Here is a 17,130-nt window from a genome sequence, read left to right as displayed (position 1 = left end):
GATTCCTGCAGTCATGAAAGCTTCAAATCAAAACAGTGCCTGGTAGACCATGTCCTGAATTTGGGTAGAGTATTCGACGAGGTGAAATTCACCGAAGCGGTAACCATGGTCGTATCGTTCGAAGTATCGATTAGCACGGTTGGCTACGCACAGTGCGGAAGAAGTTCAACATACGTACGAGAGCGATAAGGATGCGACCGATGGCCGGCGAGCGGGTTGCCTAACCCTTTCTGTGTTCTCTGACCCCCCTCTCGGTTCCATCCACTCACTTCTGGTGATGCAGGACCGGGCAACGTTTCGGCGAATCATCCTGAAGAACGCTGCGCAGAAGCGCAGGATGTACGAAGCCTTCATCGAGTCTGTACCCCTTCTCAAGTCCCTCGATGTGCGTACCACACAACCCCGGGACCTTGCCCGGAGCCTGAGGCTCTGCGCCGTCACCTTTAGCTGCCCGTAACTTTGTTGCGTTTGTTGACCGCTCCGACTTGCTGCTTCTGTTTTTGTAACAAAGGTATCGCTTTACTGATCCACCTCAACCGGTAGCAACATCCAATTGTCTTACAGGCTTCAGCCGATTATTAGATGCGCAATTTTCCTTTGCATTTTAATGCTAATGTTGGAATTTGCGTCTTATCTGGTAGCTGTTTTCTGTTGAGACCAGATCTGTATAACATTGTCAATGACCACAAGTTTGGAGTGTGTTACTTTGTAGAGCATCTTATAATTTGAAGAATATGGTCATTTAGTAGAGGGTGGGAAAGCCTGAGGCCAAAGGAACTCGCTTGTACCAGGCAGGGTATCGAGACGGTTAGGGGCACCTTATCAACCTCTGAATGAAATAAATGATAGAGCAAATATTATTTCGTAAAGAAATTACGTCTCCAATAACTAAAGTGATTTGTTTATATGTGTTCAAGAAGATAGACAAATCTATATTGAGTACAACCACCTGCCATGTTGAATTGTCGTTCTGCTGCCGTGAAGACCCATATTCACGTGGCCATACCCAGCCAATTGCAGCGCTTTTGTGTGTGCAACAAACAACAATAATTTATATTGATGTTTTGCACCATTGCTGTGCTTTGCCGAGCATTGGGCAACTTTGTTTCCCAGTGGCTCGTAGTAATTGGAGAAACGCGGACAAAAGGCATTGTTGTAAGCAACGGTTTTTCAAAACATATTCATGCTGCTCAGCTAAATGTGATCCTTGCAGCCCTTGCGTGTAAACGCCAACGCAGTGGAGCTCAGTGATGTAAGCGCACTGGCTGTGATCAATCCACTGCTGGACAGAGGCTTGTCCAGGCCATCACTTTCCTTCATGATCCTGCGATGTAAGGATACATCTAGCACCTGCGCACAATCCTATTTAAGCGCTCCATCTCCACTGTGGACGTACGCTCTCTCAGATGCGTTCCATCACTTTGGCCACCAATCCATCGTTAGTCTCGACCGCCGGCGATCGTCCCTTCTAGCGACACATCCTGCCCAAGCCCAATCACTCAGTCAGTACGGTGTCTCCCAACGTTCTTAATTTCCTCTAATCTAATGTACACGTGACCTACACGTTCAATTATCATTTCGTTATGTTATGCTCACCACTGCTAGATGTAACTGCAGTGGTGAGCGTTAGCTTTTGCCAAATGAATTGATCTATGATATGTTGACACTTTCCTTCGAACAGTACCAAAGATCATTACACAATGGACGAGAATTGGATTTAAAGCCAGCGGATGAGTTACTGTCACCTTGCCTGGAAATGATTTACCATAATATTCGATGCCAGTGATGGCTATGTATCCTAAATTTAATGGCAGTGGAGCAGTGGCGCAGTGGTTTGCACACACTGCAACATAAACCCCAGGCGACCCGTGTTTCATTCCAGACTGTGGTTAACATCAGTGGTGAGTAGTTTCTGAATCGATTGTGGACTCCCCCTCCTGACCCTATTTCACTAATCTGCACTGACCAGCGTGGCGATTTATGGTCAAACTTCCCCCCCTGACTAAGAACATGTCGGAGGTCTTCATTTAGCAGTGATTGACAAAGGGCTCAACTTTATGACATTGTTTAACAATAACCGTACCTTGATTTTAGTTTCAGACATGACCCTGTTCTCACATTTGGATATCTTTTAGCCAGGGGTCAGCAAACCTGCGGCTCCGGAGGCTGCATGCGGCTCTTTAAGGAACTGCTTTCATGAATGTTAATTAGTAAGAACCACTGCCTCGTATTTAATTGAGTTTTTTTTTACCAAATTAGAAAAAAAAATTTTTTATTGGTTTCCGACCCCTGCCTTAGGGCCATCTCGTGCTGGTATATAAATATATATTGGCCCAGGTTATGTTTGTATTTAAAGGATGTACGATGCCCTTAGTATTAAAAGATAGATGGTGGCCAGGATGGATGGTGGGCGGCCAGTATCGGAGCGTAACTCCTCTTTCCTAACGATTACTTTTTGAATTCATTTTGTTGTGGGTTTAAAAATTGAGTGTGGTTGCTTTCACAAATGGGAGCATTGGAGGCTATATATCAACCACAGATGCAGTCCCGTAATTTATACTCGGCTGCAGCCCATCCCATGCCCAGAGCCAATACCCAGTGAACAAAGCGCTGCTCAAATGGAATTGTGCTGCGGCGGGGGAAGGGGGTTCGGAGTGGCTCTCAATGATTAATGCTGAGCTGGTGCCCGTGTTAATTTTGTTTGCGAAATTAGTGCCCAAAATATTTTGTCAGCTGAAAGGTTTACATTTTTTGGGGTATTTTGGTCAACAGTGACTGTGAGTGGACGAGATCATCAGGTTTGACAGTGGCTCTGATTTCCACAATGATGGCCAAAGCCTGACCGGCGGTGTTCAGACGGGACTTAACGAGTCCGCATGAAGATGCCAGACTTAAGATAATGTAACTAATTATTCTGCTGATGCTGCTGCATTGGCAGTGGTGAACAAGAACAAATAACAACAACTCAACACGCTCATTAATAACAACACCGTGGCCTTGAGTGAAAATAATATGTTTAAAAGGATCCTTTTATGGCAGTGTTATTGATGAACTTGTCCAGTTTTAGATAATTTAGTAACGTTTAAAATTAGAGACTGCAGTGCACTGAGGAAGACCAAAATGGTTATTGTATGTGTATATATATGTGTGTCTATATATATATGAAAGGTGTACTATGAAGTTGACCGATTGAATTCTGGCTGTCGCCTGATGAACCTGGTTGTAATTACTGGCAAAACGTTGTACTCGAATTGTAAATGTAGTGGATTTACTCTCCAACGCACCGGAGTGCTGTACTGTTAACTAATTGGCATGTTTTGTGTATGTGACAAACCTTAGTAATTGGCTGTGTTTGGTGGTGCCGGGTTTAACGATACATTTACGTGATGTCGCCCAAAAAAAACCTCTTATGGACGAACATTACTTTCGGTGACAGGGCAGATGAGAAATTGGAGCAGAGGTCACTTCCAGGCATCTCTAAGTAGTTCTATGTCATCCACTATTGCAGGCCGTTCTCTTTCACAGAGTTGCCCTGCTCTGCGAGAGTTCCGAACTGATCCATCGTTTGTTGACACTGATAGAACTATCGGAATAGAATTGGGAAAAAGAGACAAAAAAATATACGAAAGAATAAAAATCCTTAATTTTGGGATTTGACTTAATTTGCCATATTCTACCTCAGAGCTAAAATTGTGATTGTATTTACGTGATGAACACGCTTAGCACGTCGGATAAAATCTGTGCCGCCTGGCAGTTCTGTGACGTTATCCTCCCAAGCCCATTCTCTCTATGCAAAGGTTTTTGCAATGCCTTTTGTGACTTTGACATTTTGTGAGTAGCACAATTGAGCGCCGATTTGGAGGACCGGGGAAAGGGAAAGAAAACGATACAAAATTAAATGACACTGCAGATTATGACCCCTACCTAATAAATCAATACATTATTATTACTGTTACTGCTGCCGTACATCCAAAGGAGAGGCGAGCCACAACTCTGCTGTCAAAGATTAAAAGCCGGCACCTTTGATGTGGTCACGGCGAGCGCAATGGCTCTGATTTTACGAGCCCAGCAAGGCAACCCCAGCCGCTGGCACTCCCTGAGCTTGCTCTCACGGTCTCTTAAACACAACACAGAGCTCGGCGTTTCAACATCGGTTTTTCTTCGTGCCGACAACAGAATCCCAAGGTGCAGCAATGCTATACAGGGAGTGTGATCCGGTGCTTTGGAGGTGAGGGTTGGTGGATCACGTGGCTGTTTTTGAGCTGGAAGTTGTTCAAGTGTGAATCCATAGGACTGTCGCCCATCTGCAAGGGGCAAATTAGTCTCACCTCCTTGCATGTTTAGGGTTTTAATTGGTTTGTTTATTCAGGAACCTCACTGAGTCTTGGATCTCTTTTTTCAGGAGGGTCTTGCCAAGATTTCGCAGTTGGGGGGGGCAACATTGCTGCTGCTGTATGTGATCCCAATTGAGTAACTTGCAGATTACTTTAAACGATGGGAGGAAACCGCGTAACCTGGAGAAAACACATGCAATGACAGGGCGAGAACGTATGATAAACTCGACACAGAAAGGCCGCCCGAGTTTGGGGATTGAACCCAGGCCTTCCTCGCTGTGAGGCGAAAGCATTAACCACTGCACCACCACCCTGCCATGGAGTTGGTGAACAGTGTTGCACCTTTACCTAAGAATCATCATCAATAGAGTGCTGCCACTGTGTGTACCATTACTCTGAGGGCGAGAATTTACCAGATGAATCGATGACCTCACTGTGACTTTTGTCGTTCAGCGTGGTGGTGGTGGGAGCTGGGTTCATGCGCCTTCTTGAGAGTGACCGCTCACTTCCCCCCCCCCCCCCCCCCCCCCCCCCCATTGTGCAATTGCGTGTTCACAGGTGTCGGAGAGGATGAAGGTGGTGGACACCATCACCACCAAGTCATACGAAGACGGGGAGCAAATCATCGCTCAAGCACGTGCAACGTTGCATTCGTTTAATCTTGCGTCTTACCAAACCTAATCCTGCATTCGCTCACAGTTCGTCAGCCGTAAAATGCATCCGTACAAACCATGAGCAGCAGACGCTGATACTTTATGACACGACTGTGGTCACCCAAAACAGAACCATGGCACATATATAACGACTTGGTGCCCGATTCACAGCGATGCATTCCTACGACTATTCCTGACACATTTATATGACGGCGGTGGAACGTTGTTGTGACGTAAGCGGCGTTGTGGGCCCGACGACCTTGAGCAAAACCAAGCTAATTAGAGTGACGATTTAATGTCTAACAATCGTGTCCTCTGTGCGTGCAGGGAGCCAAGGCTGACTGTTTCTTCATTGTCGAGGCTGGGGAAGTGAGGATCATGATGAAGAGCAAAGTAAGTCACAGGACCATGAACGTTCTTTTCGCTGTTGGCGCGGACTGCACTCCTCCGAGAGTCGTGCTGTGAATCGTGGCTCTGTGCTTCAAACACGCCGCAGAGACAAGAAGCTGCCCAGAGCTCTCTCAGGAAGCCCTTCTTGTTGCACCAAACAGACAATGGGAGTTTTGTTATTTTGCGCAGAGTTTTATATTGATTTGGCGTTGATTTATATTTGCGAGGCGTTTTTCAATTCATCATGTGATGCGTTTCTTTTGTTCCGACGTCTGTTCGATTTGTTGCTGCACTTGAATTGGTTCGCTTTTGCTCTTTCCTTTCCGGTGACCCAGGTCTCGCTTGCAAATGAGGCTTTTAGCCAGCTCTCTCGAGTTTGCACCCGGTTCAACAAAAATAAACTTGAAACCTGAATAGGGCTCCGGTTAACACAAAAGTCCTTTGATAAAATTGCGCATGTGATGCTGGGGTACAACCCCTGTGGTTACTGCGTGTTGCAGGACAACCCCCAAACCGTTTGTAGACGCGCTTAACGATACACCCGGATCATTTTTGTTGAACGAAAGTCACGAACGTTATTGCGCCCTGCGTTTCTCTCCCGTCCAACAACACCCGTTGACACAAGTTAACGATTTTGCCGATGACGGGGAACGGTTGAATGCATGCGACGGTGCCTTGAGAGGGGAAGCTCCGCCGTACACGGAGCCCGTCGATGAGTCGACGTGGTACAGTTGTCAACGAAAATACTGGACACGTTCGTCAATAACACAGCCGCCTTAAAATAAATAACAGGGAACGTTTTGAGCCATTGCCCTTCTTCATAGCACACAAAGAAAGAAGAGCCATGAACCTAAAACGTTGCCAATTATATATTTTTCCTTAAGGTCACAGTTTTTTTTTTGTGAATGCGAGGTTCTTAATTTGTTATTTGTGCTTGTGCACCACTGTCGATGCAGCCGCAACACCAGATAATTCTGCTGATCCCATCTGTAATCTAAGCAACTAGCTTTTGCCCGTCTAAGGACGGGTGTATTTCAGTAAATATGAAACTTGCAAGCGAAAAGCAGACCGCGACGTAATATTCATTGCATCAATTCGTGTGCAAATGTGTAAGGCCACGGTGACACAGACTTATTTCATTTGAAGGTTATAATCCCTTGTTCATAATGACGTCCTTTTTACTTCTATATCTCAATCGCGTTACGGAGATCGTGTGACGTGAGGGTTGTGCCTTTGTAGTGAGGCTTGTCAGTCGTTTGGAATTTTTACCCCCCCATGTGAAGTGATGTCACCCACTAATTCATATTAATGGGGGGGGGGTCCATTTGGAAGACGTCACCTCTTCACGATTATTAATGTGGGGGCTGTTTGATGAGGAGTGACGTCACCTGGACATGCGTATTAATGACGTCACGCGTGGGACACAGACGTGCTGTGCTCATTATGCTAGTAAATAACCACCGAAAACCGTTCGCTAGTCGAGCACCCCAAACTGCCTGAGCAGCGTACTGGACAAAGCAGCGTGCTTTGTGTGCCACCTGGTGGTGAACATTTGTATCTGCAACCGAAATGCTCATGTGCTTGAGATTTAGTATTTTCACAAAAACGTTTACTCTTATTCAGGATATATCTTTTTTTGCATGACCCTACAGTCCATGAGCCGCGAGATATTGTTTGATGAGCACCAACACCCTCCTCTACCCCATCCACTACCCCATCCCATACCCCCATCACCTACCCTCAACCCCTACCTTCATACCCTACCCCCATCCCCTACCCCCATCCCCTACCCCCATCCCCTACCCCCATCCCCTACCCCCATCCCCTACCCTCAATCCCTACCCTCATCCCCTACCCCCATCCTTTACCTCCATCCCCTACTCCCATCCCCTACCCTCAATCCCTACCCTCATCCCCTACCCCCATCCCCTACCCCCATCCCCTACTCCCATCCCCTACTCCCATCCCCTACCCTCAATCCCTACCCTCATCCCCTACCCCCATCCTCTACCCTCATTCCCTACTCCGATCCCCTTCCCCCCCCATCCCTTACATCCCTGGAGCGGCCAACATTGCCGCGTGGGAGAAAATGTTCTCATTGTTGCAGAGATTCGTGACTCGTGTACAACGGCTACCCCGGTTAAAACTGGGGGTGTATTAGCCGTAGAAGTACCTGCTGCCTGCTTCAAAGTCGACATTAAAGATCCTTTGACGTTGTTCGCAAGAGCAGGCAAATAATGTGTGCTGGCGTCATTGTACAAATTTTCCAATTACCCCACTTGGAATAACTGAATTGGAATCTACATAGCAGTCATCGTCCTCCTACTGTGAACACTTTCCAGAACCCTCTTGAAAAAGGGTCCTGGGTAAAAAAGCGTAATATAAAAAAATTAGAAACAGTCATCCCTCGGAGAACGTTTTTAATCCGTTCCACAAAAAGTATTGTTCACTGAAATAACTGTTCATTGAATTCACTTGAAAAATAAGTAAAAATCATTGAGTTTGCAAGAGAGCAGTTTGCACTGCTAAACAGGGAATATGATGTAAACAAAGCCTGTCGAGGTCTCAACGCTCATTAATTAGGCGTCGCTGAGGGCATGGTTCAGCCCCACTTATGAGAGCTCGAATTGGCTGAAATTGGCGCCTGCGTGCATAACGTAAACATAGCATTAGCCAAAATGTTAGCGTCAGTCGAAACCATGGGGTCCTATGGGAGGCAAAAAGTTAACCGTCAGAAACGTTAACCGATGTCACTGTTAACCGAGGGACTATTGCGAAACACAACCTCCGGCGGAAACGTGGAGTCATCGCCACCGTTATGAGACGACTTGAACGATGCTAAAACGGAGCGACGAAATGGGCTCGCTGGTTGAGTTATGACAGTGCGAGACGGTTAGCGGTGGTGGCAGCGTCTCAGGGAGGCCTCCATTCGGCAGCGAATGGCTCATTGCCGATGACGATGGCGACGATTGACGTGTGCTCGCTTCTCTGTCCGCCGCGTAGACCAAGGAGGGGGAGGTGGAGATCGCACGCTGCACAAGGGGCCAGTACTTCGGAGAGCTGTCCCTCGTCACCAACAAGCCCAGAGCGGCTTCAGCCTACGCTGTCGGAGACGTCAAGTGCGCAGGTGTTTGCCGTTCCGCCGCCTTGAGCTCGTGTGCGCCCCCGCGCGGCAGTAGTGAGCGTCGAGTAAGCTCGACACGTAGGTTCTCGCAGCCCAATGTCTGTGTATACATAGAGAAGGACTCCTCTACTTACGAACTTTCGACTTACGAGCTTTAATAGATACGAACAAACCTGTCCGTATCTCCAGTTGCCTGTTCGGACCGAAAGTCGTAAGTTCAACCGCCGCGCAATAGATGGCGCTGGTGACATCTACATCTGCAGAATGTTAATAACCAGTGGCATCTACATCTACAGGAGATTATACAACTTTTAAAACCATTCTCCGTGTTTAGTGTACATGCCGTACAACATATTTGGAATCGACAGGATCAAAGTTGGACTTACGAACAAATCGACTTATGAAGAGACATCTGGAACCCAACTCATTCGTAAGTAGAGGAGTCCCTGTATATATGCGACTGTTCATGATTGACTTTTGGTTTAGGCCACGCAGTTAGTTAATTATCCAGTGTGGCCAAACAAATCGAACTGTCATGCGTACAAGTGTTCCAAGCCGGTAGGTTTTATCGTTTCGGCTGACCGGTAAGTTAAAGAATGATTCTTGTGGGCAAATTCAGCAATTTTTTTTTTCTTGCGCTTATTGTTTGGACGAAAGTCGTCTCGGGCCAGGTTCCGCTACTGACACAATCGTCGGCAACGCAGAGGTGCACAGCCCATCCTGCACTTTATTCTGAAACATGTCCTTGTTTACGTGCCCGTTGCATGATAAATACAGTCATAGTAATTTAACATTTGGGGTGGAGACATTGCTGAGTGGTAGCGCGATTTCCGCTTGTTGTGGTTCAAGTTTCGCGGCCGTCCTGCTCGTGGGTTGGATCCCGACCCTGACGCCTGCTGTATGTTTGGAGTTTGCGGTGTCTCTCTCCACGTGATCGTGTAGATTTTTCCCGGGTCGTCCGGTTTTTCCCTCCACATATAGCAACATGTGTTTATAGTATTTGGCTGAATAACTTTTCTACGTGTTAAGCCGCTTCGTTGAACTATCACTTGCATCCAGGTCACTTATGAAAAAGAGCTATATATATATATAGCTCAGTGGGCCTTACCTGGTACAATAAAAATAGTTTATAGTTTTTAATAGTTTTAGAGACCCTTCCACCAGCAGTGGTGCAATCAAGATATCATGGGGGGGGGCTGCACCTTTGCCTCTTTACCTGAATCTGACCACCTCAATGCCCCCCCCCCCCACCTCATCACCCACTTTGTGATTCCCGCGCAGTCATGGGCGTGCAGCCCTTTGAGCGCCTGCTGGGGCCGTGCATGGACATCATGAAGCGTAACATCACGCACTACGAGGAGCAGCTGGTGGCGCTGTTCGGGACGAGCATGGACATATCGGAGAACTCCAGTCCCGCGCCTGTCTAGACGGGTTGCGGTCAGACATCCGTTCAGCTCGAGTCCTGCAATTCGCGACGGAAAAGTTATTTCGCCCGGCGGAGTGTTGTTTGTCACCGGCGAGCGATCAAAGCGCGACGGTGACGACCACAACTGTCCCCCCACCCCCGCCCACAAACACCAAAGCGCGACCGACTGTGACGGGATTCGCGAGCCCTAAACGCAGACGCACACCGAGAATGACTTGGCGGCGTTGTCCGGGACGGCGGTGCAACGCGCAAGGAACAGTTTTCTAATTGGCTGTATACGCATCGAAAAAAAATATTTACAGGGTTTTCTCTGATTGGCCAACCTGATAATATTGGGTGGGGGGTGGTGGGATATTGTGAGCTGCTCACACCAACTTCGAATAACTTGAGAGTGTCTGACTGTTGTCGCCTTGACTGAGAATGACTAAATGTGATCCACAGACTTAAGACGAATTCCACAGGTTAAGGTTAACAGGAAAGTATATAAATAAAATACAAAATCTGACATTTCCAAATTACCACTGGACTGGACGTGTCTGCCCATTGCAGCAAAACAAAAAATTCCCGACAGGGCAGCGAAAGAAAAAATAATGCCGCCTGTGTCCACTCCACGAGCCGCGATTGTTTCTGTTCGTAGCACGTGGCTGTTTGCACGTTTCGCTATCAGGGTCTGTTGTCTGTCCGTATACTCGTTCATTGGATAGCCGATATGTCAGTTTTTAGAATTAACTCATCTGTTTTTTTTTCTACCACGCCCTGTCGCTAAAAAGGTCGTCATTACGCTTGAGGTGTAGCGGAACGGAAACGTGTCGTCAGCTGGTTATGGAGGCTAGCACGCACCCATATGGAAGATGGTGACATCGATAATGCCGTTGGAATAGTTTCTCCCACACATTTATGGACGTTGCCGTGTGTCGTTCGGCATGGGCGTTCCACTTGGATAATAAGCGAGAAATTATAGCGAAAACAAACGTGTTTTATCTCAAATCTTCTGAACGTCTCCCAACCAAATAAATCGATTACCACTCTCCTCCATGAGACATGGAGCACGTTGCATTCACGTAATTCACCCTCGCCTCAAAAGGATGTCGTTTTTGGGGTGTTGAACTGTTTTGCCACCCTACAAACTGGGCGTGACCCGATCCGTACCCTCCGACATCACACAACGATTCGAGACGCCGTGTATGTGATGGTGGCAACACCATGCCCTAGCGGTCGGAGAGTAAGCGTGTGTCATTCGAAGCCATTAGGGGGGGGGGGTGGGAGCGGGGGTGTGAGTATCCATAAGTGGGTCGCCCCTAGTATCTCGAAAAGATTAAAGCGACCCCTGGTTCGCATATTGGAGGGGGTGGCACTTTCCCACCCGCTCGGCATTTGAATGCGATGGATTTTTTTTTTATTCCGTTGTCAGTGACCTGGCTGAAAACTGTAAATTCATGACACTTGAGAACCGGAATTAATCGCAGGAATCGAACCCAGAATCCCAGTGGTGCCAGCTCAGTGCTCTGACATCTGAACCACCCAATCTCCTTGCACACATTCAAATTGTTATTCGTCAGGGTAAGATTTTTGCATAACTGTCTTCGTGTTTTGCTCAATGATTTTCTTCATTGTTACATCACCAACGTCTTTAAAATCTTGTTCTTGGCCAGCACTGTTAGCATTGGGCTTTATTGTTTTTCACTAAATATCTTGCAATTTTTAAAACTGCCTCCACCCTCTGTCATCCTCCCTTGAACACTGGTCCGTAGACCTGACAGTCGTCTAAGTCTGTCTGTGCTGCGTGCTGTGCTCGTGTGTGTGTGCGTGCGGTCTGCGCTCACTAACAGCACTTGCCCCAAAATTATGTTATGGCTATATGGGGGATCTTTGCCTTCGTGGATGAGGATACCCCCCCCCCCCCCCCCGCTGGTTGGTGAAGGTGGAGAGCATTGAAATGGAGCACAACAGTAGGTTTAACGACTGCATTGGCCTCTGCTTGCCGAACAGCGTAACCTTTGTAACCCCGGCAGTTCAGCGACAGCTGTGTGGTGGTTGGGCCCTCTGCTGTTGGCAAATGTGGCTGTTGGTACGTTGTGGGGGTTGATGGATTTAGCCGGTCATGGGAAGAATCTGGCGTGACGGCAGCAACCGTCTTGGTTGCAGTTCGCAAAGGGCACGGGTAGACTTTTAATGGGGCGGTGGTGGTGGGGGCTGACACGAACACAAAACTACTCGCTCAATTAGAAGTGTGAATTGTAACGTTTGTGATCGATTCCAAACCTCGAGCCATTTGTCGATAACGCTGCCCTGAATAGGACACGATACACTGTGTAGTTGGTGGCGTTTAGAGCAACGGCACCGCTACATAAGCGAGACTGGCCCGTGCTAGAAACGTTGCCTTATTACTCTATTATAGGATTAACTTTTTTCCACCTGATTTAGAGAGGAAGAGTTGAGGGTGCATCTGGTGGTCCGTTCAGGGTGTGCGTGTGTGCACACGACTATATTTGTACAACTTGATTGTCTCAGGTTTGTGGTGCAACTTTTCGCAGCACCTTTATAATCCAGAGAAAACAAAGTTTTGGGTTGGTTACTCACCGCACAAATCTTTGCTGCCTGTAATCCAGCACGATGGAGGCAGCTGTGAGGGTTGGTGGATGGGCATCGGGGAGTGGACTGATCGCCATCTGTTGCCATCGGTACGGGGATATAGTATTGCCCCCTCGCGCGTGTTGGTTTTCTCCAGGTGCTCCGGTTTCCTCCCACTTGTATAAATGCTACATTGGCTGAAGACATCTTTTAAAATAAAATAAAAAGTAAAACCCACTGCAGGACCCTCCTGAAAAAGAGTTCATACGACTTAGCATGGCTTCCTGGATCACTAAGTAAAATTATTACGATATATTTTGTTTCTTGGTGGGGTTCAGTGTTGTCGATAAAAATGCGTTGAGTTTGTGTTCTCTGCGAGCCACTGCCAACAGTCTCGCAAAAAAAACTTGATTGTTTTTCTGCGTTCGTTTCTGCCCCCCCGCCACCGTTACCGGCCGTTGAACATAGCAGCTCGCAGTGTCCTTTCGCATGCCAAAGACGCCGTAACCCGATTGGTCGAGGCCCTTCTGGCGTGAGGATTTTTTTCCTTTTAATATACTAAAATGACACCTCGTCAAGCCATACTAAAATCGAAAGTTAATTGACTTAATGAATGCCGGCAACATGACACGCGGGTGGGGGTGGAAGCATTTGTTGCTGCTGCTGCTGCAGCACACAGTTTTAATGAGCACAACGTGGCCAGGTATATATAAAGTTAGTTTTTTGCCCCTCTGCTTGGTTATGACATTTAAATGGTGGGCATCTCGGCTTCATATTCCATTGCGAACTTTAATGGACAACTGCTGTACTTGAGCTAAATCCTCACGCGCGCGCCCGCACGGACCACCCCTTTCCAAACGCAATTGAATTTAAACGTTCACCGCGTGATCGGATTAGTCGATGTGCTCATCGTCCCTTGTCGCTTGTCAGCAAAACATGAATAATAAGCGTTTTAAGTCAGGGTATCGACGACTCTGGGTAGACGGGCGCAATGTTGTGACTTAACCCTGCGGCGTAACCTTGTTTAAAGGAGATGGGGGGGGGGGGTCCCATACAAAAACTCAGGGTGGGGGTGGGGCATGGCACACTCAACGTTTGACATGTTTAACGTGATCGTCGCGTTTTGTGGCCGGGCTGTGCCGCCACGGTTGCTCGGCGCGATGTCCAATGTTTCGCTACACTTGCTGTGAGCTTCTCAATTCTGGGACCTTCTAATTCGGTTCCTCAAGAAGTTCCCAGCAACGTGCGGGCAAGACGTCGGACATCAGGCATGAGCCGAAAGCGCTTTGAAAAGCTCCGTTCACGATTACGATTGCCACCACCATCATCACTGTCATCATGGTATCACGATCATCTTGTACCAACAGTTTTTGACTTCAAGAATTTGTTGACAGCGGCGAAGCCTTCAGCAGGAGGACTCGGGCCCCATCCAGCCCCCCTCAACGTTACGGCAGCCGCTGTCACGGTTTGCTAAACAAGCGGGTTTTGTGGGTGTCGCAAGGATAAGTAGAACTCTCGTATTGAAAGGATTGGACTTTGGCCGTGTCGCACCTTCTGCTTCACAACTGAGCCCTGCCCGGGCCGTACCAGGCCAGCCCGGCGCAGATCCGGGCGCGCCGGGGTTATTTTTCTACTGCGGAACGCAATCCGCGCCGCCGAAGCCACGTGCAACGGACAGGTCGACACACGTGTCAATGTCGCAGCTGGCCTCGCAGCGTGCCGGCTGCCGCGTCATGACGGATGCGTCAAATAGGCCCCCACCGCTGGCCGCCTCGTCCCAAGCCAGATGTCCGATGTTTTGTGAGGTCAGCGTAAGCACGGTTTGGTTCCGGCTCGACGAGCCAGTGTAAAAGCACCCGTACCGCGAAGGGCCATTGTGCTCGATTGGCTAGCTTGGCTCTGATGTGCCAGTGGAAAAAAAGGCTTATTATTGTTGTTTCCTAGGAGGTGAACGCAAAGTGTTTCTCAGTCCGTTGGTGATTTATGTTTTTATTTCTCGTGCAAGCGTCGTGGGTGATGCTTTGTTTTTTTTTCGCTTGCTGCAGTGTTTTTATCGGTTTGTGTTTTTAGAAGATGGTACGGACACTGCTACTGCCAACACCTGAAAAATGGCCCAGGGATTTTTTTCTACTGGGGTTCCTACTTCCAACCAGTGTGCATTTTGGTATTTTCTGACACTGAAATAAACAAATAAAAAGACATTGGGGGTTTTTTTCGCCGAATTTAAATGTGTGTTTTTTCTCTCATTTTCACGGCAAATATATTGTCCTGGTTGTCATTACAGTACTTAGATCATCGGTCTTATTACAGTTGTATGATCTGCAGGGAGGCAACGAAAGAATGGAACACGGGGTGCTTGCATGTTCCACACGGTGGTTTGCATGTTCCACACGATGGGTTGCATGTCATATTCAATAGAATCAAATCGCAGAAAAGCCATTATGCGGTCACCGTCAGTCGTGATCAATTGAGGACTTCCCCCCCAAGCCGATTTTGCCGCTCCATCTCCACGGTGAATGTCCTCTCTGACGCTTTTCCTCTCTTGGTCGCCATTCTATCTCACACTCTACGTTACTGTAAAAATATCAATACCCCCTGGCACCGGTACAGGTATCCCTCGATTTACAAACGTTCGATTTTTAGCACCTTTCGCGTTTGCACAATTGACATTTTGGACACTTTTCCATTCAACGAATTTCAATATGCCATGCGCCACGAGATCATCAAACACAAGCACCCACGAAGTTGCGTTGTCAACCATCCGCGGCAGCGTCATGGTGTCCCTGCACTGCCACAGTGACGCCTCCACATCACCGTCTCTGCAGTCAATCTAACACGCAACAGATCTTGGGCAAGTTTCCTGTAAAGGTATTTTTTGTTCATATTAAATTAATTATTATTCAATCGATTTAATGTTTATGTTCTATTCATATTTTTGTATTGTGCCAAGTTACGTAGGTGTTATACTTTTAGGTTAGAAGTAGAGTTGGAATGACTGTCCAAAACACATCCCAATTTCTTTAATTACGTTTATTCTAGAATTGAAGCTTTCGTGACTGCAAGGATTCAAACTCTTAGGTTTTTTCGGCAAGTCACGTAGGTAAAAAATAATAATAAATGAAAACAAATCAATTCAATCACGACGTTTTGGAGGCAACACAAGCTTCCTTTTACACCTGAAGAAGGAAGCTTGTGTTGCCTCCGAAACGGGATTTAATTGATTTATTTTCATTTATTATTGTTTTATTATTATTTTACCTACATGACTTTACCGAAAAAACCTAGAGTATTTAATTACATTTGTCGTGTCGTAGGTCTCTTCTCACTCGTCGACGCTGGTGTGTGTGCGGGTGGCGTGCAGCGCACACACTCAGTCGGAGACGAGGTAGTGTCAGGTGGCACCGTCCTTCCTTTATTACTTTTCACGCCACCAACTCCGGCCCACTCCCTCACGACCACGCTGCCATACGACCCGACCCAGACACGAACGACCCTGTCCGCGTTGCACCGACGGCGTCGAACGAGATAGGCAACTCCTGTCCTGCCGCGCAATGATCGGGCGAAGGCGGCAGTGATGAAGGCGGCAACGACGACGGTGACGACGGGACGAGTCCACTCCCAGAACCGACAGCCCGGAGCTCTCGCTCTCCGCTGCTTTTATTCCCCTCGGCGAGGCTTGGGTCCGCCGTAGCCGCGCCTCCCTTCTCGAACCCACCAGAGAGTTCCAGGGACCTCCCCACGAGGTCTACGTCCCCACAATCCCGTTACAACCGCGGCGTCCCCCGCGAATCAACAACACATCTCGCGGCCGCCCCCCCCCCGTGCCCCCCGATAACTAATCCAACAACCCAACGCGATTTCCCCGATCTTGCGAATCGGCAAACTTCCCCACAGCGCGGCACCCCCGTCCGCAAATTGGCAACTCACACAGAGCCCCCCATCCGCGAATTGGCGACACCTCACACAGCCTGGTGCCCCCTCGCAATCGCCACACCTTACACAGCACGGCGCCCCCCCCCCCCCCCCCGCAATTGACACACCACTTTATTTCCCCTAAACCCAGGCCCTTAGCCCCAACACCCCCTCTCCCTCGGATTCCTTCCCAGTGCAAGGGAGAGTCCCCCCCCCCATACCGGACACACCCCCATCTCAGCGTGGTCTTGCACCTCCGGAACCCTGAGGGCCAAGAGACGATGGAGGGCATGGCCCCTCACCGGTTGGCAGCACCCACTCGGATCTGATCCCCGAGACCTCACACTTGGCGGTCTCGGTAGGCCTCAGAGAGCCGGGTCTGGTGGGGCTTGAGTTGACTTTGCCGGTGGGCCAGAGGACGCGGGTGAGTCCGCTGGTGGTCAATTGTCATCCCGACACTCCCCAGCGATGTGACCCGACCGACCACACGTGAAGCCCCTGGGCGTGGGTCCCCACGGCAGAGGGAGTTGGCCCCGCCGTGGGTTTTACCGCTCGGATGTTCTTGCCTGTGTCCCCCGGCCCCCCCACCGCCGCCATTATATCTTCCATGTTCCATGCCGCGGCTTCCCACCTTGCCCACTGCTGCTTTTCCTCGAAGACCTGTATCTTCCGGGCCACTGTTGAGGATGAAATTTCTGTGCCGACGGCGGAGGGCAAGGC

The 17,130-nt window shown here is 48.6% G+C and overlaps 1 protein-coding gene across 2 annotated transcripts in view; it reads left to right on the top strand.

The window, feature by feature from the left end:
- The window catches only part of LOC133355636 (cAMP-dependent protein kinase type II-alpha regulatory subunit-like), a 99,015-nt gene extending 84,303 nt beyond the window's left edge, over window positions 1-14,712 (top strand). The window contains exons 7-11 of one of the 2 annotated variants that reach the window (XM_061573006.1): window positions 284-385; window positions 4,893-4,971; window positions 5,319-5,380; window positions 8,381-8,504; window positions 9,783-14,712. In XM_061573006.1, coding sequence (XP_061428990.1) covers window positions 284-385; window positions 4,893-4,971; window positions 5,319-5,380; window positions 8,381-8,504; window positions 9,783-9,928 — 513 coding nt within the window. In that variant the 3' untranslated portion in view covers window positions 9,929-14,712. Of the gene's footprint in view, window positions 1-283; window positions 386-4,892; window positions 4,972-5,314; window positions 5,381-8,380; window positions 8,505-9,782 lie in introns of both variants that reach the window. The other variant, XM_061573005.1, reaches the window with a different exon arrangement.
- Window positions 14,713-17,130: the final 2,418 nt, after the last annotated feature.

Source organism: Lethenteron reissneri, chromosome 51, assembly GCF_015708825.2.
Source record: "Lethenteron reissneri isolate LAM-NWPU_2019-01 chromosome 51, ASM1570882v1, whole genome shotgun sequence".
Classification (NCBI taxonomy): Eukaryota; Metazoa; Chordata; class Hyperoartia; order Petromyzontiformes; family Petromyzontidae; genus Lethenteron; species Lethenteron reissneri.
This window is presented reverse-complemented; position numbering and strand designations above follow the sequence as displayed.